Source organism: Cydia fagiglandana, chromosome 13 (genome assembly GCF_963556715.1).
Source record: "Cydia fagiglandana chromosome 13, ilCydFagi1.1, whole genome shotgun sequence".
NCBI lineage: Eukaryota > Metazoa > Arthropoda > Insecta > Lepidoptera > Tortricidae > Cydia > Cydia fagiglandana.
The window spans coordinates 11,124,954-11,152,051 of record NC_085944.1 but is presented as its reverse complement, the minus strand read 5'-3'; the positions used below and the strand labels follow the sequence as shown (position 1 = coordinate 11,152,051).

General features: G+C 38.7%; 3 protein-coding genes across 4 annotated transcripts in view; 1 reads left to right on the top strand and 2 right to left on the bottom strand.

Annotated features, from left to right (window-relative positions):
* Positions 1–27,098, bottom strand: part of LOC134670256 (uncharacterized) — an 86,614-nt gene that overhangs the window by 48,976 nt on the left and 10,540 nt on the right. The gene's annotated exons all lie outside the window — the stretch shown is intronic.
* On the bottom strand, positions 10,432–11,748 carry LOC134669849 (uncharacterized). Its single transcript, XM_063527468.1, has one exon. It carries the CDS (start codon positions 11,746–11,748, stop codon positions 10,432–10,434), a length of 1,317 nt encoding a protein of 438 aa, XP_063383538.1.
* LOC134670268 (protein singed wings 2) overlaps positions 21,127–27,098 on the top strand; it is a 38,774-nt gene continuing 32,802 nt past the window's right edge. Inside the window, exons 1-2 of the mRNA XM_063528013.1 lie at positions 21,127–21,263; positions 25,323–25,485. Coding sequence (XP_063384083.1) covers positions 25,332–25,485 — 154 coding nt within the window. The 5' untranslated portion in view covers positions 21,127–21,263; positions 25,323–25,331. The remainder of the gene's footprint in view (positions 21,264–25,322; positions 25,486–27,098) is intronic.

Genomic DNA, 27,098 nt, shown 5'->3' with positions numbered 1-27,098 from the left:
GAGCCAACGGACGCCAGTCGCTTCTTTCATCCGTCAACATTTTGGTCCACCTGCCATCACTCTGCCTAGCAACATGTCCCGCCTAACTCCATTTAAGCTTGGAGATGACGTCACCCACGTCTCGCACCTCGGTGCGGCGTCGGATTTCGACATTCCTCACTCGGTCTTGCAGTTTAATGCCGTGCGCTCCATAGCTCTTCATGCTACTCGTACTTTATGCACAGCCCCCTTAGTGAGCGTCCATGTCTCGGCACCGTATGTCATGGTGGGCAGGACACATTGATTAAAGAGGCGAGTTTTCAGGCAATGTGGAAAGTTTTCAGATTCAAGGATGTCCGCAAGCTTGTTAAATGCTTCTGGAAATCTTCTTATTCCTGTTGTGTTTTGTCACAAGATAGAATATGTTATATTAGGTTTACATATTATACTTAAATACATATCATATTAGGTTTGACATAATTGGATTGGCAAGGTTGAATCCCAAGGTAAATATTCTAGGACCTAAGTAGTCATTAATTATTCTTTGATGTAAGGTAGGCAGGTATACCATATTATGATATGTAAATATCTCATCTTGAAATGAGATTCTGCTGTATTCGAACTTCAAGATATTCACAAGAGACTACACGTACAAGATCCATTCTAGATTAGATATCAACTAGTTCTCTTTTGCAGCGCAATTCGGGCAACCAATGTCACTTTTACGTTAGATAGAGTAATAAGATATCTAATAGTAGATGTGAATTGGATCTCTAAGTCATATCCTGTGGAAATCGTTAAAGAGTATCTCCAGAATCACGCAAATGTCAAATTTGACATGTTAGATCTTAAACATATCGTTATCGTATCTTGGTGATGTCTAAAAGATATCTAAAAGATGTCTATTTCCAAATCCGAATCGGGCCCATTGTGTTTTGTTTGCTAACAACCCTGGTGTGTAAATATCAACCCATATGATTTATTGAGCGTGTAGATATTAACTCCATGACCTTCCAATATATTTAAAGGAGCGGCTTATATGCCTCGGCTTGTTAATTAAAAAACTGTTTTTTTTTAAATAGATAGAACGTTTTGCCGACAGAAATTGCCTTGCAAGCCTTAAGAAAACCGCCATGTACCTACTTTAAAAGGACAGAAACGCCTGTATCTGCGGGTCCTGTACTTGTTCAAATGGGACAAAAGTTAGAAAAAAACAGCCTATACAAAGAGTGGGTTTTTCTACTAAGTAAATAATGATACAATTACAAGGTCAATACGTAGAGTTGGACGAATAAGACGTGTAAGGAGATTGTGTTTGTTATTTAACTTAAAACGAAAAGCGTCACTTAAATACAGAGTGGCACCTTAATGTAGGTACTTACCTACAGTCTACACTCAAATCGCGATACAGTCATAAGCTAGCTGTATCTAAATGTATAAGCCTATGGTAGCTAGTTACCTAATCATAACGACAAGAGATAATGAGATTTTGTGATCTGATTACATTTCGGATTGTATTCCATGGGGATTTAATACATAGGTTAAGGATGGCTCACGCTAGACTGGGATATCTATTAGATATCTTTTAGACATCACCAAGATACGATAACGATTTGTTTAAGATCTAACCTGTCAAATTTGACATTTGCGCGATTCTGGAGATACTCTTGAACGATTTCCTCAGGATATGACTTAGAGATCCAATTAACATCTAATAGATATCTTACTCTATCTAACGTAAAAGTGACATTGGTTGCCCGAATTGCGCTGCAAAAGAGAACTAGTTGATATCTAAACTATAACGTATCTAGAATGGATCTAGTATGTACGTGTCGTCTCTTGTGAATATCTTGAAGTTCGAATACGGCAGTGGGCCGGGGCCAGGCCGGGGCTTCTGGCGCTTCGTTTTCTATGGAAAGCACTACGTGATCACCGATCAGTCGTCATAGAAAATACGTGTCGGACGCTTCGGCCCGGGAGCGGCCCGGTCTTAGCGTGTGTAATCCTTAATGGCTCCTACTCGACGTACTTATTACATATTTAAGACTTTTACATAATAGTTAAATGGTTAAAAAATACATATAGACAAACGTAACATTCGATTCGATGGGGTCGAAAAGTGCTCGAGTGGAGACCACGGACTAGCAAGCGCAGCGTAGGACGTCCACCCACAAGATGGACGGACGACCTTGTTAAGGCCGCCGGAAGACGCTGGATGTGGGTCGCTTCCAACCGGTACGAATGGAGGTCCAAGGGGGAGGCCTATGTTCAGCAGTGGACGTCTTATGGCTGAGATGATGATGATGATGATGAAACGTAACATTTTCGGAATTTGTGTCGATTTGTGAATTAATATTTTAATAATATTCTGTCTCCTGGGATTGTGAGCCGTAATCAACATGTACGAAATATCTTCCCTTCGCCTCGCCTCGTTTGCCTTTTTAGGGTTCCGTACCCAAAGGGTAAAACGGGACCCTATTACTAAGACTTCGCTGTCCGTCCGTCCGTCCGTCCGTCTGTCACCAGGCTGTATCTCACGAACCGTGACAGTTGAAATTTTCACAGATGATGTATTTCTGTTGCCGCTAACTATAACAACAAATACTAAAAACAGAATAAAATAAAGATTTAAATGGGGCTCCCATACAACAAACGTGATTTTTGACCAAAGTTAAGCAACGTCGGGAGTGGTCAGTACTTGGATGGGTGACCGTTTTTTTTTTTGCTTTTTTTTTTTGCATTATGGTACGGAACCCTTCGTGCGCGAGTCCGACTCGCACTTGCCCGGTTTTTACTTTATAATTTTTCGACAATTTTATAAAATGCAAAAAGTGCGACGAGTAATTAGGTACTCCTTCCTCCCATGGGCCGCACGTACCAAAGTGCTAGGGGCTACGAGTATTGTGAGCTGCCGGAAAGGCTTTAGGAGTCTTAGGGCCTACCGCGAACCGAGTTCGACGTGTTGCCTCTCTGTCGCACTTGTAAATTCGTACGTGAGTGTGACAGGGAGACAACACGTCGAACGTGGTTCGCGATAGGCCATCTTGTATATTTAATCGTTTTAAATTAATATCTTTATTATGGCTACTTTCTTTCGATTTGGCCTAATTATTTTGTGGAAAATTTATAATTTATTACGAGAAAAACATGAATACATATATTTTAAAAAAGAAGAAGAAGACATATATTTTACTTACTCATCATTTTATTTTGCAATTGCCCTGTAAAATTACTTTATCTTAGAAACTTTTGACTGTAGGTAAGGTAATATTTGTTTCATCTGAGTAATTTAAATTTATTTCTGACACAAACGATCACAAAATATTCCGTTTAGGTAAACGGAATATTTTATAAATAAACGGTGGTTTATTACCAACTTCATAGATATACACTCACTTGCTTTTTAAGATCACTCAAGTGTCTAATTGCGGACGTAAACTGATTCTTCGAAATGGTTATATGTATGTATAAACTTGACATTTAGCATCTTAGTAGGTACAGTTTTAGTACATAAGATGATGATGAGAAGATGATAATGGTTGTAGGATGACATGTAAGGCTACATCGACTAAATCCATTTATAAGTCATTTTTAATGCACCATAGCAAAGAATAAATAATAGTACTAGGTACAGAAGACTCACTCTCTAACAAAACGCGTCTGTTACGATCAGTACAGATATCGCCGCTAGGTGGCGACAGCGCCACGCGCGGCTTATGGCTTTCCCCAAAATTGGGGTGGAACGGATGTAATTTTAGCTACCTGTAGCAAAGCGACGAAATCGCGGAGTGAGCCACGCCTGACCATGGTTCGTCGGGCAATCAAAGGTGTGCCTCAGGGCCCCCTAATTGATTAAAGGCGTTGCTTTCGTGTTGCATCAAAGGCGTTTGCTGATCAATTAATTGCCTTTGTGAGTATTATCAGTCGTATATTAAAAGGCAGTCTGTGTTAACAAAATGTTCTAACAAGACTGCTTTTTAGTATTCGACGGCAGATATTGAAATTATTCAGCAGCACAGAACCTACTTATTTTTTCAATTTTTTCCTTTAATAATATAAAATTCGGAATATCGCTCGCAGACGTATCTGCATGTTTAAAAAATAAATAAATTGATTCAGTACCTACTTGCCTTTTTTTCTGTTGATTTGATTTCGTGGTATTGGTTTCATTTATGGCATTCATTATAAAATGTTCTTTTATTTTATCACCCGATGTTATAGCTTTTATTACAGTCTTGTGAATGATAAAATTATTGGATTTCGCTTTTTTTAAGTTTGTTTTCAATCACCAGCGGCGAGATTTTGAAGTGAAAACTTCTTTAGCGGCGCTGTGCACTTTTTGTGATGAGGAAAAGATGTTAAACTCGCGAGAGCGTAAGACGTAAGACGCTTCGTAAGACGGACACGTGACCTGATCGAAAAACTGTTACAATGTCATTGAGTTTTCACTTCTGCCGGCACTCCCGGAGTGCAACCCGTTGTTTTATTTTTGGGCTACAATGTTGTTTTTAATTTAATCCATCGAATACTTGATATGCCCGTGACTCCGCCGAGGGCTCGAGCATTTATAATTTCCCCTTTTCTCATTAACAGGAACATTCAGCAAAACTATTAAGCTTGTAAACTGTTAAGCCCCTGCTGCATACAAATAATATATGCTGTGGAGCTACGCTAATAGCTTTGCTGACGTAGTTATCCCGAATAGGTCTCTATACCTTTCATGTCCTTAACTCATTACGTCAAACGGTAAAACACAAAACCCAAAAAAGACCGACTTATAATATTATCTTTAATTTGAACGTAAATATTAAACATTTCATTTAATATTTTTTGAAAGTGTATTAAAAACATTATTTAGTATTTGTTTAGTATGTATTTAACATAATATTATCTTCTAGCGGCCCATACGTCAAGCTTTGCTAAGCAAAATGAAATTTTATTTTGTCAACACAAAGTTCAAATTAGAATGGAACGCGAGACCTTTTTATAGGTCTCTGGGCGGCTAGAGGTTAAAATTGATTCAAACCCCGGCTCGTACCCATGAGATTTTCGGAACTTAAATATGTACGATTCTTGGGATTAGTTACAAAGCGGACCCCAGGTTCCCATGAGCCGTGGCAAAATGCCGGGACAGCGCGAGGAAGATACATACAATATTAAAATTGTAAAATACAATATTAAAATTGTAAAATCTATTCATGAAAATCCTTCTAGCTCTCGCACGGTTTCTTTCTAACACAATAATCTGCAACTCTTTAGATATGAAATACCTAATTATTAGAATGAAAGGTCATTGTTTGGCACATACCTGTCGTTATAACTAACTTCGTCTCTGCTTGCGCTGAAGGAATCAGAAGCTATAATCAGAAATCCAATTTTCATTAATTACAAAACTAATTGAGTTTTCTAGGTACATATTAGGAGTATTTCCACTCAATGATGCTCAATAATAAACAAATACCTACCTGTCGGGAGCAGTGTCTGCCATGTTTTTGATCTTTCGAACACGGAGATTGAATAGTCTTTGATCTACACCTGTACTCCTATTCTAAATTTCATTCGATAGTCTGACGTGACGTACGCGTTTTTTGAGTTTACAAAACGGCCCGATTGGCGTGCTTTTCAAAATCCCATACCTACAAGAATATACGTACTTATAAGTATAGTTACTAGTAGTTCGCCCCGAACTGAGAACTCGCGGTTAACCGGAAATTATATAGCGATTGATTGGGTTCTGAAGTCACAGGATATTTAATTAATCGGGACCAAATCGGGACTTAATCGCGTATACATATTTAAGTTTTAAAGTGACGTCCGACGTTTTTAAGACGACATTGTCTTTGTGATCTCGAAGAAAGTGTCTCGAAAGCCAGTCAGCGTTGATATCAACATCTTCAAGCTTCAAGAGTTTTGCGAACTACCCGCACTTGATCTTGTATCTACTTGAACATTTTCAGTTTTTTGCGCATTTCGCAGGGCTGTCACTCGGTCGGCACACAATACACAAAACGTTTTGTTACATTCCCAATCTCTTATTATATATCTCGATATCTTAAATAATATTTGTAAAAGCTATGAAAGTTTAAACCAATAACTACAAAATGAAAACGGCAGGTTGCATCATTATAATTCCTTCTCGGTATAAGGTATAGAAAAATAAATATAACAGTAGCTTGTTATTTTAAACCCGGAGGTAGTCGTTTCGAACGCTAGGTTCCTTCTCATAGATTTTCCCTAGATTTATTTGTCGATTTAGCAGGATTTAATGCAAATATAAATTTATCCTTTCAATTATCTTGAGCGGGACGGAATGGCTTCTCTAGATAAATTATAGATCCAAGAGCTTTGGATTATGAAGGCTTTATATGCCAAAGTTAAATTAATATTCGTTACAATGGGTTTCCAGCACACATCACACCTACGACTTAACTATCTCTTGTTCAATCAACCGTATCTCTAACGTCCTTCAATAAGCCGTCCAGACCTAATAGTAATTAATGCAGTGCATTGCAGGATTGATTTTGAATTGGCATGGATGCACTGTTGATTAAGCAACTAACGTAGCAGAATTGATACATTATATTGGAGTGGTACAAAGACTACAAAGAGTACGTGTAACCCTGAAGGATTACAATCAGTGGCGTAACTAGGGGGGGGGGGGGTTGGAGGGGGCACGTGCCCCGGGCGCCGTCCAAGGGGGGGCGCCAAAATGGGCAAAAGACTACCTCTCCGCCTTGCCAAAGGCACAGCAGGGATACTTTCGTCAGTCGTATTTACCACCACTGTGAAGTGTGAAATGCGGATGGTAATCTGGCCCTCCGGCAAATTTGGTGCCTGCCCCGGGCGCCATATCCTCTAGCTACGCCACTGATTACAATTCAATTCAATGAAGTAAACTTTACTGACAGCAACCCTTATGTTGCCACAAAACATGAACTTACTATATATATGAAAGTAAGTAAGTTCAACTGATGAAAGTGATGAAGATACCACAGTCAGTGCCCTAACATAAGTAATATATTAATTATACTTATGTAAGTATCCACTTTTCTATAGGTACCTAATTGGTGACTTGGGTGGGTTCTCTAGTTAAGACACTTATTACACTTAAGCTGTACTTTTCGTTATATTCGGACAGTTATGCACAATTGCACATATGTCAATGAATGTGTATTTCTGTTGCAGTTATAACAATAAATAATTAGAACTATTTATGAGATTTATATTATATTGTTTTATTTCATGAATAAGTACTCACTTTTCGGCCTATTTACTTGACAAAATAAATTACCTACATGGAACTTTTGAACTTTATACAAGTATAGTTTGGAAGTATACTTCAATAAATCCCCTTCACAAGAAACGTGACTTCTTTCTGCGTGTTTTTCGAACTGTACAAGTAGGTATAAAGATACGGAAGAATTCTGAATTCTACGTGACCAAAATTTTATACCAGTGTTCGTGACAACTTAAAACTTTCTCAGAGGTGCCAATTAGGGATTGCAAATCCGAATCTATTTTACAAAATCCGGATTTTCGGATAATTTTCACGCCGAAATCCGAACTTCGGATAAAATCCAGATTTAGGGAATGTTTTCTTGGTACCAGGAATAAATAAAAAAAAAGGACTTTCTAATAAGAAATTAGTCTTTTTATTTACTGTAATATTATAGGGTAAATTTTTGAAGAGGGTGTTTTGGTCGACATTTGTATGGCAATTTTTTATTTTTGAAAAATCTGATTTATAATCATAGTTTTAGGAAGGGTTCTTAACAACAAAAAATATACTGTAGGAGGCACCTCTGTACTTTTTATAGTTAGCTAGATATGGACGTTTAAAGATCGACATTTGTATGACACTATTTAGCCATTTGTAAGGCGCGTTTGACATGTATACGGCATTTTTTCGACATTATATGGCAGTATCAACATGTATATACTACTATTTATTATTTTTGTTGCATTTATAACACCCTGACGACATATGTATAACACCTTCTCGACATCTGTATGGGACTATGTCGACATTTGTATGCCACAATCGACATTTATACGGTCAAAATAGCCGTATAAATGTCGCCATACAAATGTCGCGACATGTCGCCAATAATATTTTTTAGCGATATTTCCTACACAATACAACAGATTCACTTATTTATTTTACTATATATTTTAACACTATATTTGCAACTATTATTATAAAAGAAATATTTTTATTCCAACTATGTACCAACGTATTCAGCGTCCATACAAATGTCGTTGTACTCGTACCAAAATATATCGAAAGAGATTTTTATCTGTTTTTAAATAAATTAAACTGGGTCCGGGTTTACATTTGATGTCAATCGATGCCCAACTAACCGCACTATTGCGTTGTAAATTTAATCTAACCGTTATTCAATAGACAAAGAAGATTATAGGGGGTATATTTAAGTCATAACAAAACAGGTGCCGCGCGGGACAGCGATAAAAAGGCTTCCCTTGTTTTATTAAATAACGCATTAATTTATTAATATGATTAAATCAAATCTCTAGAAAATGCTCTTTATAGAAAAACAAAGTTGTTTATAATACGTTGCCTACATCCAAAGTTATGATTTTTTTTATTGCGCGATGCCGCCACTGGGACACGCGAAAAACGGCAAATTTCGCCGTTTTTGGAACTTCAAATGCGATTTTGTCAGGACCAAATAATATTTTTGGTACAGTTGTGCATGATTGTTAAAGCTTATAATACACTGAATGAAAATATATACATACCCAGTCTTTTAGTCCTATAGACTTCGAGTTTTAGCCGTGGGACAGCAAAAAATGCCTATTTGAAAATTGACCCTAATAGTCTTATGCAATGGCGTAGCTAGGTGGGGGCGGCGGGGGCGGCCCGCCCCGGGTGTCACCCATTTAGGGGTGACACCCGACTGTGAACATCAGTAGTGTCATCTATAAAAATTCGTAAAACTGTGGCAGATTGTACAATCGCCATTAAGGAAATGATAGTTTTACAAATAAATAGCATTTATATTTTATCTACAAATACGTACAAATAAATCGAAAAAAGATTTTTTTATTCCGCGAAATTGACGTAATCTCTTTTAATATATTTTCCTTCTTTTGGCCTCGGAAATGCGTGGTTAAAATGTTCCGGGTTCCTCGTGGGCACCTTGTATGGAGCAATAATATGTTGGCGCCTCGTAGGGTATTTTATTCAGAAAGGTTTTTTTTTATTATGTGATTATTTCTGTAATTGAGAAACCATGTCACTGTTTCTAATTGGGTGACTCTGGACTATTTGAAATTAATTGCGATATGGGATTTTACAGAATCTCTTCCACAATCTTCTTCCACTTGGCAATAAACGTTTTTAATTTTTTTTACATAAATTATTTGTATATCTTTCACGGGACAATGATGACTCGGACCTTTAGGAGGCGTGCGCGGAGCACAAGCCAACACGTAGATGCCCTTTTAGCCGGGTACTGACTGAGCGAGCAGCCTCGCGAGGCAGCCTCCTGAGGCAAATCCTCGGTCAGTCAGGACGTGCCTCGCCCGAGGCAAACGCATGTCCGGCCTCGGCCAAGCGCGCCTCGGCCCGTGCCGAGCGTTGTCGGTTTTTTGTCCATGCTCAAAGGCACCTCAGTAAGTTTGCCGCGCTCACTCAAGACGGTTGTGTTTTGCCTCGCTTGTTCGCCGTATGTTAGCGCCATGGATAAAGAACAGTGCCTTAAATTGATACAACTATATTGTTACGATATTTCAAGGGTTAATGATAGTTTTAAACAACAAGTAACGAATCAAATGTTTATTATGCAAAATATCCAACTATTCAAAGCAAATACATAAATATTCAAAATGTCACCAACCTTACGCGAAGACGTCTCGTTCCGAAGTGACAACTGTCAACCGTGACCGACCAGTTGTGACGTAGCCATTCGTTCACTATGAATTTAGCTAGCAAAGTGTTGCCAGTGCAATATTAATAGTCACGTTACAGTCGGCCATCCTTCAGGAACGAGTCTCTTCGTTCTAGATATTACTAAAATTTTTACAAAAACTCAATATCAGTTTATTTTAGAAATTCGTAATTCATCTAAAATCTATCTTATCTAAGGATCATGACGTAATTCATATATCAATAATTCAATATCATATCAAAATAACACACATAATCCTAAATCAAAAGATCAATCCAATTATAGCCATGAAGTAAGGAAGTTATTCCTCGCAACTGCCTCACTGTCATGACTGCGATGTTAGGAACCACTCCTGGGCGGTGAGTTCGTACACCAATCATGCCCGATTCCAGACACCCTCCCTAAGTGTGGAAGTTACTTCCTTCACAACCACACAATCACTAAGGATATGATTGAGCCACTCCTGGGCGACGAGTTCATACGCCAATCCTGCCCGACTCAATCATTCCTCTCCATTCATCATTATATCATTATAATCGAGTCATGTCGAGTCGAGTCGAGTCAGTGTACAATGTAGAGAATCGTGACCAATAAAGTTACAAGTAGTACACTTTAATAGGGGTTTGGGACATTTAAAGCTAGGATGTCCCACACCCTGACAATTAAAGCACTTAATAGTTCCCTTCTGGCTATTACTTTTAGTTGAGCTACCGTTAACATCACTAGGCTTTGATAAAGAACTATTTGTGTTACCTGGACGCCGATCGCGGTTCGTGTTATTTGCATTATCTAATTGATTTCTATTATTCGATTTTATGGTTTTAAAGAATTCAAGTACATCTTCAGGCTTGTCAAATTTAGCTGCTTGGGCGCCTACGCGCACACCTCTGTCATCAATCGCGTAAAGTAAACAGTCCACAGCTTGCTTTCCAAATATCTTACATCTATTCAAAAGATTAATTTTGGCAAAGTAATACATTTTAAATGATTCCCCAGGGCGTACCCGTCTATTAAGCATATCCGTTAATAATTCAGCGTAATTTTCAGTGGCTGGAAAAGATTCTCTCAATAAATCTTTCCATTCAGTCCACGTATGCTTAATTGAGGGTAGACCCTGATACCAGGTTTTCGCAAGTCCAGTAAGTTTTGGCAGGGCGTAGTGAATCGTTTGTTTATCGTTCCATTTATAAATTTCTGAGCATTCCTCGACTTTATCGAGCCAGACATTTACTGTCTGCTCTTTCGACATAGGGTCAAACTCAGGTATGACATTATTTAAACTCGAGCCAGAAAACGATTCACTATGCCCAGTCTTTGATTTTAATAACTTTACAAACTCATCGAAAAAACTTGATGTTGATTTATGCTTCTCATTTTTATTTCCATCAAAGTCAGGGCTGCGTTCCTTAGCAGGTGTTCTTAGGCAACGATCACGAATATGACGGTGGTTTCGTGGCGTATTTTTGCTACGGGCTTGGCTACGAGCGGCACGCAATGCTGGCAAAGAACGCACTTCACGCTCGTCGTTTATTCGTGAACGTTTGCAACGTACCTCACTTTCAAGAACCTTGAGCTGTTCTCTTTTCCGTCTGAGCTCCCGCTCTCGCTGTCGCAGTGAATCAGTGCTATCGACGCTCGAACTTCGGCGACGGCTGCGGCTAGGCCTTGTCCGCGAAGCGCGATCATCACGACGACTGCGACTGCGACTTAGCCGTGTCAATGAGTTGCGGGGTCTGCGTAGGCTGCGGCTGCGGCTGCGGGTATGTCGCGTTCGCGTACTCCGATCATCACAGCGACTGCGCCCACGGCTGCGTCGCGAGCCTCCAGGCCGCTTTCTTTCAGTATCTTCGTCACTCATTTTCTGAAACTCAGATACATTTATGTCAGTTCTTGAAGTTGGAAAACCTTAAACGATGAAATTAACAGAACCTAAAAGTCAGCGGTATCAATCACTCGGTCTAACGTTAGATAAGTTTATGTCGGAATAAGATAATTAGTCATGTATTTCAATTATTAAGAATGAGGGTAAGTCACAAAAATCACCTTAATGAAAAGTATTATATTCTTTTTCTTTAAATCCACATTCATCCAATCCATGTCTGTTTATTTTCACGATTAATTGTACACAATGTATATAAGTATATTTATTCTATCTATTTTTAACTATATTTTTGTATTTTATCGATATTAGAATAAAAAAAAAACCTTTTATCAACCGTTTTTCTTTAATCCATGTTCATCTGCTTCAAGATGTATTGTTTTTATTACTAAAAACACTAAATATGTATAATTTTATTAGTTCTTTAATATTTCACTTATATTTTAGCAATACCTCAACGTTTTCAAAAAAAAAAAAAAAATTAATGATGACGGTAGGATTCCAATTTGAAATCCACATGCATCAGTTCACTGACAGATCATTTCTAAAGTAAACGTTACGTAATATGTTTAAATATTTATATTCTTTCTATTTTCACAGATATTTTTGGTATAGCTACTCATTTTTTTTTTATCATTTGAATTCAATAACGTTCGAGCTAATGGCGTGGTACGTACGAAAAGTTTGTGTATTTTTTCGCAACGATCCCTACTTCTGATATGTTACGATATTTCAAGGGTTAATGATAGTTTTAAACAACAAGTAACGAATCAAATGTTTATTATGCAAAATATCCAACTATTCAAAGCAAATACATAAATATTCAAAATGTCACCAACCTTACGCGAAGACATCTCGTTCCGAAGTGACAACTGTCAACCGTGACCGACCAGTTGTGACGTAGCCATTCGTTCACTATGAATTTAGCTAGCAAAGTGTTGCCAGTGCAATATTAATAGTCACGTTACAATATGGTGAATATATAGACGTTTATGGGATGCGAAATGTCCCGATTATACGTATACTAATAGAGGACTAGAGGGCTTATCCGCGCGCGGCAGCCTCGTGCAACAAATCCTACTGACCCAGGCTGCCTCGCGCGGCATTCGTCCGAGGCTGCCTCGCGGGGCTGCTCGCTCAGTCAGTACCCGGCTTTTGTTGCACGAGCCTGCCGCGCGCGGAAAAGCCAAGCCACGGTGACGCCTGAGCCAAATATCGAACACTCAGTTTAACCTGAAGTAACACAGACACCGCGCTTGTCATGAGGCTGTTCAAGGCTCAAGTCCAGTGAGTGAGCCAGGCAACCCCCCCTCTACGGTTTGACGCGTATTTGCAGTAATCAGAACATTTTAACGGTGCACAAGGCAATTGTATAATAGTTTAACAAAAAATCCGAAAATTCGGATTTGGGTTTAAAATCCGGATTTAGAAACGGATTGAAAAATTGGCGGATAATCCGGATTTTCGAAGTTCGAATAATCCGGATTGCAATCCCTAGTGCCAATTTGGGAGATGGTGCACAAGTGGTCCACCGACAAATATTTATTTCTGACAGTATAATATTTCACCAATTTTATGAGAGCTCGCTCACGATCCCACGTTTTTTTTTCATTTCAATGGACACTTGAACGCACAGACCACTCATTGTCACACCCTACAGCCATGGTTTTTTATGTGGCCATTTGCTGTTTAAATATCTAATCCCTCGACGCAATCGAGATAAAAGTGTGAGCTTCCTTTTGTGTGAGTCAATATTTATTTGTATTTTTTTCTTTCTTTTTCCCTTTTTGTAAAAATCTGTTTCACTCTTATTTGTGTTTGTATTTTCTGTTTTTTCTATATATTGATTGTTTTTATCTGTCATTTCTGTATTTGAATATTCTGTGTGTATTGTGGCAAACAAATAAACAGATTATCTATCTATCTATCTATCTTCAAAAAGTGCTCATGGGCAAGATTAAATGCACTTGGTTGCTCCGAGTATTCTCATAATTTAGGAACTACACGATCAATGGTAGGTAATACTTATTTATTTAGTTATAAATGTTGGTTTTATTGTGAGTTTTGTAGAGTTAGAAAAGTCTGCAACGATTTTGATACCATACGCAGTGCAAGTTTTATTTATAAGTACGTCATAGGTTCATAGAAGTCTCACGTTTAAAATAACACGTGCATCCCACATTTAACATTGGCGACGAGGATGGGATTGGTGTCTAAAGGAAACGCCCGTTCAGTTGACAGATTTATTCCAACTGGCCATCGCACGATTATGCATCTACCTACATACAAGCAAAAAGAATAGATAGTATAGAGGGGTCCTGTCACAGTAAATTTTGTACTCACAGTAAATTTACTGCCATCGACACACGACTAAAACTCAAAACGAAAACGTATAAAATTATCAAAAAAAATTATGTATATGGATAAATGATTTTATTATTTTTATATAATTTTGACCCATGTTCATTCACTGATATCTATGTGTTAAAATTGTTAAATATGAAACGGTGTCGTCACGCCATCTAGCCGAGCATAGGCTAAAGGTGTGTGCGGCATTTATCAGAGAATGACTTTTTCTTGATTTCCGAGGCACGTTTTTTCCTTAGACTTTATTCATCATATACGAAGTTGCATATGTCTTTGATATAAGTAACCATACATAACAAAAAACTTTACTGTAAATTATAAATAAGTAATACTCATATGGTCGGTAGGGTAATAGGTTGTAGGTCTGACTCATTCTCTTCTCAAAGGTTTCTTAAAGTTTTCCTAAAATATGATCATTTATATTTGACATATTTGTATTTTGTAATTTAATTGAAATAAATTCATAAATATTATAACGAGACAGAAACCACCAACGTGTTGCACATCATTAAATGGGTCTTTAAAAATAACTGGAATGTATCTAAGAACATTTTTGGATAAATTGAATATTTTGGGAAAAAAACCGTTTCGAAAGGCCAAAATAATGTTTATCTCTCTATAACTTTAGAACTAAAGTTCAGAAAAAATATGAAAACATATCGGGAGATAAGCCGTATAATAGAGTACAAAAAACAATATTTTGAACATCATCGGTTGAGCCATTTTTGAGTTTTCATTAAAAAACCCTTAATAAAAGGTCGTAAGTGCCGCGTAAACACACACTTTTTGCGCGACATCCAGTTATCTAGAACATCAATAGAATTTAAGTACCATATTTTTAATGTAAATACCTTCTTATTTAAAACAAAATTGTTAACTTTGCATTATCACAATTTGCCTCTCACAAATATGTACCTTTTTTTTCTAAATTAAGCGTCCTATATGCTTTTTATTTTATAGATATTGTTAATACACGTTAGCACTCTTCAATAAAAGACAATTTTGTTCTTAAATGTCACTTTTTGAATATTTTATAAGCAATCGTTTTTACCCACCTAAATGAGTAAATACGGGTATTTATCGGGTGCTTTGAGTAAATATCGAGTAAATACTCAGTATTTACTCACCCCTACCCATCTCTATGCGTTTATAATGATATTATCCCGCTAACACACCGTAGCGTGGATCCGCACCGCAAGTACCCAATGTAAAGAACTGCCATTATGCACAACTTTTTCAATCGGTCCTTCCTCCTTTTCACGAATACTTATTTGCTTTTTTGCAGTTTTATCGCAGACCATATTCGTTCTCGGCCTGACAACAGCAACCCCAGGGTTTTACCGCTACAATGATACGGACAGCATGAACCGGCCGTGCTCTCTCATCGAGTTCACCACGTGGGCCGCGTGCGAGCAGACGCAGCATCAGCTGCTGTGTAAGGGCGGCATCTCTAACCGGTGGATGAAGGGGATACAGTAAGTGGCAGACAATAATCTTATCCTGTTTGGCCTGACAATAGCAACCCCAGGGTTGTACCACTTCAATGATACGGACAGCAACGTGGGACGCGTGCGAGCAGACGCAGTATCAGCTGCTGTGTAAGGGCGGCATCTCTAACCGGTGGATGAAGGGGATACAGTAAGTGGCAGACAATAATCTTATCCTGTTTGGCCTGACAATAGCAACCCCAGGGTTGTACCACCTCAATGATACGGACAGCAACGTGGGACGCGTGCGAGCAGACGCAGTATCAGCTGCTGTGTAAGGGCGGCATCTCTAACCGGTGGATGAAGGGGATACAGTAAGTGGCAGACAATAATCTTATCCTGTTTAGCCTGACAATAGCAACCCCAGGGTTGTACCACCTCAATGATACGGACAGCAACGTGGGACGCGTGCGAGCAGACGCAGTATCAGCTGCTGTGTAAGGGCGGCATCTCTAACCGGTGGATGAAGGGGATACAGTAAGTGGCAGACAATAATCTTATCCTGTTTGGCCTGACAATAGCAACCCCAGGGTTGTACCACCTCAATGATACGGACAGCAACGTGGGACGCGTGCGAGCAGACGCAGTATCAGCTGCTGTGTAAGGGCGGCATCTCTAACCGGTGGATGAAGGGGATACAGTAAGTGGCAGACAATAATCTTATCCTGTTTGGCCTGACAATAGCAACCCCAGGGTTGTACCACCTCAATGATACGGACAGCAACGTGGGACGCGTGCGAGCTGACGCAGTATCAGCTGCTGTGTAAGGGCGGCATCTCTAACCGGTGGATGAAGGGGATACAGTAAGTGGCAGAAAATAATCCTTTTCTGCTTGGCCTGACAATAGCAACGCCAGGGTTGTACCGCCACAATGATACGTACAGTATGAACAAGCCGTGCTCTCTCATCGAGTTCACCACGTCAACCACGTGGGCCGCGTGCGAGCAGACGCAGCATCAGCTGCTGTGTAAGGGCGGCATCTCTAACCGGTGGATGAAGGGGATACAGTAAGTGGCAGACAATAACCTTATCCTGCTTGGCCTGACAACAACCCCAAGATTGTACTGACAAAATGATACGGATTACAGCGTCTGTAAAGCACACACAATAGAAACGCTTGGTGAACATAGTTGGCTGTATAGCACATAAAATTATATTATTATAAGACCTAATTTGTGACCAAAAATCTGCAAAGTCAACTTTGCCGAATATTTTTGACTAAATTATATTCGTATGTTTTGCAAAGTCGATATACTCGTAATAGTCAATCAGGGTTTAATAGTAAGGGTAGCGCGAGGGTTGGTGTAGGTGAATTCACGATCACGATTCTGATTGAGATTTAACAACTTGTTATGGTCTTAAACTGGTTTTGATACGACCTTGCCGATTGTCTATCGTCTATATAACCACAATGGCGCGTATCTCACGCACGACTTTATTTCATTCCGTACGCACCAATCAGCGTGAGCGATTTTAAGAGCCGATGAACGTGCCCATGAGCGTCACTGCTAAATAATCGTGATTATTGAAATTTTACAACAGATATTTAAAAACTGGTCAAGTGCGAGTCGGACTCGCGTTTCAAGGGTTCCGTACATCACACAATTTTCAACAATTTTTTTTTGTACGTGTAACGTGACGTGAGTGAAACGTCTTGAAAAACCCGAATGAGTCAATCAAGTTTTCAACACATGTAATATGAAGTTTTCTGGCGTGGTGGCTTATATCTCTGCAAATATGCAAAGTAGCTTAGATAGGAAATTAAATGCCGAACAATAGTACCTACAAGTGTCTAAATGCGAAGACTGAAGACCGAGCTCCGCCAGGCGTGTCTCACTCCGCGATTTCGTGCTTTGCTACAGGTAGCTAAAAGTACATCCGTTCGACCCCAATTTTGGTGTTTGCCATAAGCCGCGCGTGGCGCTGTCGCCACCTAGCGGCCATATCTGTGCTGATCGTGACAGACGCGTTTTGTTAGAGAGTGAGTCTTCTGTACCTAGTACTATTATTTATTCTGTGGCTCCGCGTAGAGCTTAAAACTCGGAGCGTCCGACGGGTCGCGCTTCCTACAACTTCCGCAAGTGTTTTAAAAGCGAAGGCCGAAGAGAGATAATACCTACAAGGTGGCCAAAAAATACGCACATTCCCGTAGCCAGGGAGGTTTTGGGATTATACCTACTGAGCAACATTTACTATGAGACCCGAAATCGCGAAAAAAAATGTATCCTCCCATAGAAAACGGACCAGCCAAAACGTATGAAACAGCCAAATTTTTCTTCGCGGTTTCGGGGTTGCACGTCGGCAACGGGAATACACTTAGTTTATTTTTTGGCCAGCCTGTATAGTGCTTTTTAAAACACGTGACAATACCTAGTAACCTAATTAATCAGTACTACAAGTACCATTGCGGCTGTGTGCCAGATACAGCCTAGTCGCATTTTTTTATCTACAGTCCAATTCACGCTTGAAGCTAAAGGCACGCCTCTTCGGGACGCTTCGGGTCTTCGGCCTTATGCGGATATCTGCCTAGGGCCTTCGCAAGAGCTGTCTACATCATGTTTCACTTAAAGTATTGCGGCTGTGTCCCTAAAAAAACCTAAACCGCATTTTTGTTCTTAAATCCGACTCACGCTTGACTCTAGATTTCTAATAAGTTTTCCTGTCATCTTTAGGTAAAGGACTATTTTGTGTATTTTTTTCAGAATTTTAGGCTTAGTAGTTTCGGAGATAGAGGGGGGGGAATGGTCATTTTTTGTCTATTTTCTTGAATAACTTCTAAAATTTTTATCGTAAATTTGTAAAAAAAATATATTTGAGATTCTCACAATGAGCTCTTTCGTTTGATATGTAACACGACGTAGTTTGCAAAACTTTGATTTTTAATTTTATGGTTTACCCCCCAAAAGTAGCCCCTATGTTTAAAATTCATTTGTTGACGTTACATATCCGTTTTTGGGTCACAGACTTACATATGTGTACGAAATTTCAACTTAATTGGTCCAGTAGTTTCGGAGCAAATTGGCTGTGACAGACGGACGGACAGACAGACGCACGAGTGATCCTATAAGGGTTCCGTTTTTTCCTTTTGAGGTACGGAACCCTAAAAAGGGGGCCGCTACGTACGTACTGTATTTTGTTAGTTCCTTTTGAATACATCAGACTAGTGTTTATGTTGCTGGATTCGTAAATCTATGCGTCCAAAGTAAAAACGCAGTGATCCCCCAGTACGCAACGGCCCCCTTGTTTTATATATCTTTCGTTAAATTAAAATAATCACGATTATTAAGCAGTGGCGCTAATGTGCACGTTGATGGGCTCTTAAAGGCTGTATCAAAATAAGTTCAGAACCGTAACAAGTTGTTAAATTTAAATTTGAATCAGGCTCCAGAACATTCGGTTTGGTTCACTAACTACATAAATGGAGAGAAGGGTAGTAAACGTTTCACCAACTTACATGCCCATTAGACAAGATAAATACGAGAAGAAAACAATTTAAAACGATGGGGATGGGACCAATTTGTGCAGAATGTTCGAGGAGGAATATTATTTAGATTAAGGCAGGCATCATTGAGACGTTTTCTATCAAGAAGTATCACATTGTCGGTCGATAAGGTTGATTTCGAATGGAAGCTATATGGAAATTGTGCCTTATTGACAACCGACAACCTTTTGGTTGAAAATGGCACATTTATTAGCCTTAAGCTTTTATTTTGCCTTAAGGCATTATATAAGTGCCTTATATTTTTACTTTATATTTTACAAATAATAGTAGTATTTTTTTCTGTTTAGTATATATAAAAAAATTTAAATCTGCTCACTTACATAATTTTGAACGGAAACCACTTAACATATTTAGATCCAAGTCAGGAACCAAGAACCACCTGATAGTCATTCAATCCACCCGATTTTTCCGATATGTATCAAACCTGATGAAAACTATCTTCGTTATTATTTGTAGCCATGGGCTAATAAGAGTCTTTGTTCTTATTACTTTGTTACACGTAATAAATCTACACATTAATTAAGTATGACGCACGTTTAGACCGGGCTGTGTCCGGGCCGGAGCTTCTGGCGCATCGTTTTCTATGGAAAGCATCACGTGATCGCCTGTCATGTCATAGAAAAGTAAGCTCCGGAAGCTCCGGCCCAGATACGGCCCGCTCTAACGTGAGTCATCCTTTACTTATCTTCGCAAATTCCAATACGTGCCCGCTGCTACAACAAAATAACCACTGTTTTATTGCCTTGCGTTCCATTCGATAGAATTTATTGCGTTTTAGGTAAATATTCCCTTTCAAAAGTTAAATTAATAATAATGTAAAAACGTGGCTTCAGTATTGACTTTTTCATTGTTATTTTGACAATGGTTTGAAATTTTTTTCCTCAGTCTCTCGTTGACGACGTCCACAAACAAAGGCTTTGAAACGTCGGGATGTATATTAAATTCATTTTTACTTCATGAAAATCATGAATAACTATCGCCGTAACCGAAGACAACTGATTACCAGTTCGCCGGATGATATCAGTCTGTCAGTTAATCGCAGAAGGTGACAGGTCCGAACAACTCACAGGCTGATATCGTCCGGCAGACTGGTAATCATTGGGCTCCTTTATACCGGGTGTGGCCTGTAATATGAGCAAAAAATTTTACTGTAGGCTGTACTCCTCATACTGATCAACATTTTTTCAGCGACTTTTGAAAATAACTTGTTGTTAGATTTTTAATACACTTTAAAGGTTATTAAAAGACGCAATGTATTGCGAATTTTGTTATGTTTAAGGCTTGACAAGCAACGTCAATCACAATGATATGGCGTGGCGATGGCGTCCATTGTATATATTATTTATTTTGTATGAAAAATAGGGACTTTAAATACTTCATAATTTTTAAAAGTTGTTGAACAAAAGTGTCACTGTTTGAGGAGTACAATCTATGTTTTAATTATTTGCTCATGTTACAGGCCACACCCGGTATTAAAATTATATAGTATTCAAATTATTTAACAGAGGGCAGTAAATGATGAATAAATTTTGTTCACAGGCACAAAATCATATCATTAATTCTAACGGATTGGCCCGGCACCTGCCTCAACATAGGCCGTCTGCAGCAACATTTCCCGGAGCTGCGGGCGCTACACTTACTCAACTGCTCACTGCTACACGTGTTCAAAGGACACTTCGACGAAACTAGTAGGATAGAGGTGAGACCACAGACATAGTGGGTGAGACCACAAATTCCTCAGGACTTACTCAGAGCATACTGAAAATGACTGGCCTCTTAGAAAAATTAAGTCTCATTTAACAGAATCCAGACACTTTCAATATGGCCCACGTATACACGGTGGCTAAAAAATAACTGCATTCCCGTTGCCAGGGAGGTTTTCGGAGTATACTGAGCAACTTTTACTATGGCACCAATCCCGAAGCCGCGAAATAAACTTTGGCTGTTTCATACATTTTGGCTGGTCTATTTTCTATGGGAGGGTATTTTTTTTCCTAATTGTAACGGATTGGCCCGGCACCTGCCTCAACATAGGCCGTCTGCAGCAACATTTCCCGGAGCTGCGGGCGCTACACTTACTCAACTGCTCACGGCTACACGTGTTCAAAGGACACTTCGACGAAACTAGTAGGATAGAGGTGAGATCACAGACATAGTGGGTGAGACCACAAATTCATCAGGACTTACTCAGAGCATACTGAAAATGACTGGCCACTTAGAAAAATTAAGTCTCATTTAACAGAATCCAGACACTTTCAATATGGCCCACGTATACACGGTGGCTAAAAAATAACTGCATTCCCGGTTTTGGGATTATACTGAGCAATTTTTACTATGGGACCATCCCCGAAATAGCGAAAAAAAAATGGCTGATATCTCCAAGATATCTTGCGGAAGTATATACCTATCTGAACACGCACTCTAACGCCTTGACAATTAAATAATAGATACATACTTGTGAGCACATCGAGCCGGTCCGATATATCTGATGGCTACTATACACGTAAAATTGTATAAAACAATATGTAGGTATTACTGAGGGTCATGTTTCAGTAAGACGAAACGACAACTTTAAAAACAGGAAGTCCTGATAAAGCATTCGTATCACATGATGTTTTTCTTGAACGCGAGGTGTCAGAAAATGACGTACCTATTATACTCGTATGTAGTGTAATAGGTACGTCATCTAGTGTATCTTGTACTGTATCACGATGTAGTGTATCACGTCAAGATGTAGTGTATCACGTCACGTATGAGCGAGCATGATACGACGAATGGTTAGTCTCAATTAAAAATACTCTTGACTTTGAAATAAACTTACTCATTTTCTGTTTCAAAGGTATCTAGGGCTCCTGATATCCGTGATACACGCCGATCCGTAGCTACGGGTTCTTAAGCCCGGCGGTACTAAGATCACGAATTTCACGAACACGGCAAGGTACGTACCTCGTACCTGCGTTAGCGTCCGGATTCACGTGACACGCCGTGACACGCCATGATACGTAGCCCGTACCTGCGTGAGCTTCGGGCTCGGTTCCGTTGAATACTTATCGCACGTCTCGTAGGTTCGACACGCCCGGGAGAAAAATAAATAAGGACTAAGTATGTATTATTGAATTGAGTTACCACTTAGTATATTGAATACGGGACGTTCGTCGGACAAACATTTACGTGTGAATTAAACTTAAATTGTATTTTTTACATCGATTTGAATATAATGGTTATATCTAAATAATTTATGGGGTTATTCTGTTTTCTGTATAATCAGCTATTGATTTTAGTCAAAACTAGCGACCTGCCCGTTGCATTGCACTATATTTATATTAAATATGTATAAGGTGTAAAACTCCCTAGTAAGTATCATTATAATTATGAACTTAAGCAACGTCGCGGGCGGACCGAACCGGCGTGTTCTTAAGATACGTGAAGCCGTGATCACGCCTACACGGATCTACACGGATTCACGTACCCTAATTTCACGTAACCGAATGTCACGTGCGGAACGGACCAGAAAACCGTTGCCGTGATTCACGAAACCGGGCGCACGGCTACGGGTTCACGAATCACGGACACGACCGCGAGCCCTAGTATAAACCAATTAATAGTTTTCTAATTTGTACCTGGGCCCAGAAGTCCTTTAAATGATGTTTAGTTGGACAAACACTGATGAGGTTGCTTTAAATACCTAGTCTAGTTCTGAATATTATGTGTTAAAATTATTTCATAATATAAAGTGAATGAATTAAATATTCTAAATTGAGACTTGTTCGAAAGTATATGTAAATAGTGAATACAGACCACCAAACCTCCATCAGATTCATTTTAAAACCACGATTAGAATTCAAACTCAAAACCTAGTCTGGAACTGGGGCAATTTGTGTTTTTATTGTCTACTTCAATTTGTACGGTGGTAAAAAATACGTTTTTGGGTTGCAGTAACCTTTTCTGCGAATCGGAAGATAAGCGTGAAAAGATAAGTCGGGCCCTGGAGGGAAACTACCTTAAATCCTTAAGCTGGCTCATTTTACTTAAAGGAGACATTCCTTTATTTTAAAAAAGAAACAACTGCAACTCTGCAACTTCTATGAAATTATGACGTAACACTTGCACTGCGTGTGTTATCAAAACTGTTGCTGACTTATCAATACATGAATTTTCCTGCACGTTGGCCGCTTTTATCTCATTTCTCTACAAAAAATCTTTAGCTAATTTATTACCAAAAAAAGTAAAAATCTGTCGTTATACTCGTAAAAACTCGCCAAGGTTCGTAAGTATCCACTTGACAAATCCACTTGTGAAATATCTCATGTATTGGACCCTTCACACATCAGGGTTGTTATTATAGGTATAGACTCGAGTTCACAGATTATACAAGATGTCTTTGTTCTATTATATAAATTACATTAAATATGACTTTGGCTGGGCATCGAAATATATTATTATTTTATATTATTTAGTAAAGTTTAGAAACTTTTGAATAATAGAATAGAATAGAATTGATTTATTCGTAAGCACAAACAATCGGTACAATACATTATATACAAGAAAATACAAAATAAGATAAAAGTGCCACGAAATGGCCCCATCTCAGCATGTTAATATGATATGATAATTTTTAAATCGCACACTTAAACAAAGTTTTGTACGGAACACTAATAGAGGGGTAGCTTTTTTTTTGCTTTTTTCAACGCCTTGTAAGATTTGGTTGTTTAAATATGAATAACGTCACTTTATTTTAGTAAAAATCAATTTCGTGAAAATACTCTATGTATAGGTAATATTTACGTAACTTTTTAAAAAATTTCCAATGCCTTGGACTTTGCCTAGTATATCCAGGTAACATAATAACACAGACAAAACATCCTCCAGACTGAGCATAGTCGAGCTACCCCTCTGCTACGCACATGGTAATTTCACTCCATGTTCGAGTTGAAAGTGTCTTTGTGTGACGTCCGCGTCTTTGAATGGACCAATCACGGCACGGGACTTCGCTCACCTCGTCCCGCGCACCCCCGCATTTTTGGCATCATCGGTTACATGAAATAATTGCTCTAAACTCGGTCTAGAGGATTCCTAGTCTATGCATAATAAAGGCGCGCCTGTGAATACGTTGAATGTTGTCGAGTTCACAAATATACTGTACTAAAGGATCAGTAAAGCTTCCTGGCTGTACGATTATTGGATTTAGAAATTGATAAATATTTAACGTTCGAGATATTTGCTACATACCTATTTCTATTAGTCACCTGTCACTTTCATACCAACTTTATTAAATTGGTACGAATCTTTGAAATAAAAAAACTATTCTAAACATGTTTCAAATATTAGTCTGGCTATTTAAATAAAATTGAGATCTATTAAATAATATAGTAAGGGAATATTTATTGAATTAGACAAAAACATGATAGCTCAATTAAAAATTGCTTTCAAAAGGGTGTTTCAGCTCAATAACCCACTAAGTTATATAAAGAAACTGCTATTTAAAGTTTAATTCAAACATTCGAGAAAACATGATGATGTTTGTTTCATTTTAAAGTTTTAATATCCTTTTTATACATATTCGAGTTTGATATGAAATAATTTTCGTAAATATTTCCACTTTGCTACGTCGGAACCTTGGGACCTGTTGATTGCGCTCACAATAATTTTTTTATTTCTTATGGTTCACCAAAATTGTATTTTTTGCATAAATCCGTGTAGACAATGGGTACGCAAGAACGACTAGCAATCACGTAGATTTCAAGAATTCTCAAGAAGATAAGTTTTAATTAAACAAAAGTTTTTGAAGTTTTAATGTATTGTAGTACCTACTTGAACCGACTCTGCCCTCGGAAAGAATGCAAAAGCTTCGCTCCTTTGCTCTACTAAACTTCTGTACCTAAGTTGAGTTTAGAAAGCTTGTAGACCTTTGTAGACCTTGTATATAGACGTTGGTCTCTCCATTGACCTTAGGTACGATTAGCCATGTGCATATTGGCTCTATTTCATGTTGAAATGTCATGAATCTCCTCGCTTAGCGTATTAATCCAGCGAGAAAATGCTGCCAGTGCCAGTTTTCGGCACTATGCCGCAGAGGCCTTTTTTTGATTTAATATATGTAGTTTTATTTTAGATTTTAAGTATCTTTACTTTTCCAATATATACAGAAAGAATAAACGTTGCATATCTAATGTATCTTATTATTAAATTGTTCGCAGAAAATAGAAATGCACGGCCTTACGTCGCTATGGGAGATTCCACCCGAGATTATAGCCCATATGCCAGCTCTGAAGATATTAGATATTCGAGGCAATGTGCTGCGGCATATGAAGGCGCGACTTCTTAAGGAATCTCCGCGTTTGGAGCACGTTTATCTGAGTGGTGAGTTTCTACATTTGCTACACTGTGGTATTAGGTACTGCTCGTTTGCATCGGAGCTTTCTAAGTTAACATCATCTTTCTCGCGTTGTCCCGGCATTTTTACCACGACACGGCTCATGGGAGCCTGGAGTCCGCAGCTAATCCCAAGGATTGGCGTAGGCACTAGATTTTACGAAAGCGACTGTCATCTGACCTTCCAATTAACCCTATTTTACCACTATATAGGCCTTTATTGGATTAGTCCGGTTTCTTCACGATGTTTTCCTTCACCGAAAAGCGATGGTAAATATCAAATGAGTTTATGTAAGTCAGTTCTTCGGAACTGGGCTGTAACCGCGAAAATCGAAGTTCGCAAATTGCGGGCATCTTTCTCTGTCACTCTAATAACGCCTTCATTGGAGTAAAAGAGAAAGATCCCCGCAATTTGCGAATTTCGGTTTTCGCGGTAGCCCCTCTGTCACCTTTTGCGTTTAACTGACAGGTTGATATCGTCCGGCGAACTGGTAATCAGTGAGCCTTTACATCTATATCAGTTTATAATTTATACGAGTACTTATAATAGTATCTAAGGAGTGTAACACAAATCAAAAGATATGAATAATATGTTACCATACCTACTTCATCAACTTTGGCTGTAGTAATCATGTTAGTCGAAGTGGACCTGTGTGGACACCCTAGCCCCGTCTCATCTCCACGGCACTATTGCAAAAGCCGGCGCGGCGGCAGAGGCGGCCGAAAAATTAAAAAAGAACAAATATAGGGGTCTCGGCCCCGAATACTATTTCGTACCCTTCGGTGTCGAGACCCTTGGCCCGTGGGGTCCGACCGCGTCTACACTATTTAAGGATTTATCCAAAAGGATAGCAGACGCCACTGGTGATCGTAGAGCTGGCAGCTTCCTCGCACAAAGAATAAGTATTGCGATACAGCGGGGAAATGCTGCCAGCATCTACGGCACCATTCCGCAGGATAGTTTGTAATTATTTATTTTTAGATTAGTTTTATTTATTTTTAGATTTAGTTTTTAAGTTTTGTAGGTTAGTTATTTAATTATGTTTTAAGTATCATTTTTGTTTGTAGGTATTAAGTTTGTATACACTAATAAAGTTTATTGTTAGCACTATGAAAAAAAAAAAATTCCAAAATTATTATTACCTACATTTTAATTTATTCCGTAGATATCTACTGGCAAGTACAAGTATGTGCCTAAATGTATTTTAGGATTCCTTTTTATTTCAGTGCACGAATTCATTCTCTCTACTTATACAACCCAAAGGAGCGTACAACATAGGTACAGTTAGGTACATTCCTAATTCCATTACTAACCCACTGAGCTTGATGAGCACTTTCTCTTAATTAAATCTTGATGAATGCCGGTCACATAGGTAGGTACTGAAATTACACACTCGCTGCTACATTGTGACGATAAATGAAAAGTTGAATTTAATTTTATGCAAAATTTACTCGCTACTTCGTTGTTCGCTCCAGGTGCATTTTCTTTTGTAACCTTGAAGCGTACCTAACTTCTTAGGCTTCAAAACGCTATGCAAACGCAATCTTAAACTTTTGTTCATTATTCATGTACATTGTACATATTTAATTTGTAAAGCTAA

Excerpts from the sequence above, each read along its gene's own strand:
- LOC134669849 (XM_063527468.1), bottom strand. The coding sequence starts at position 11,748 with ATGAGTGACGAAGATACTGAAAGAAAGCGGCCTGGAGGCTCGCGACGC.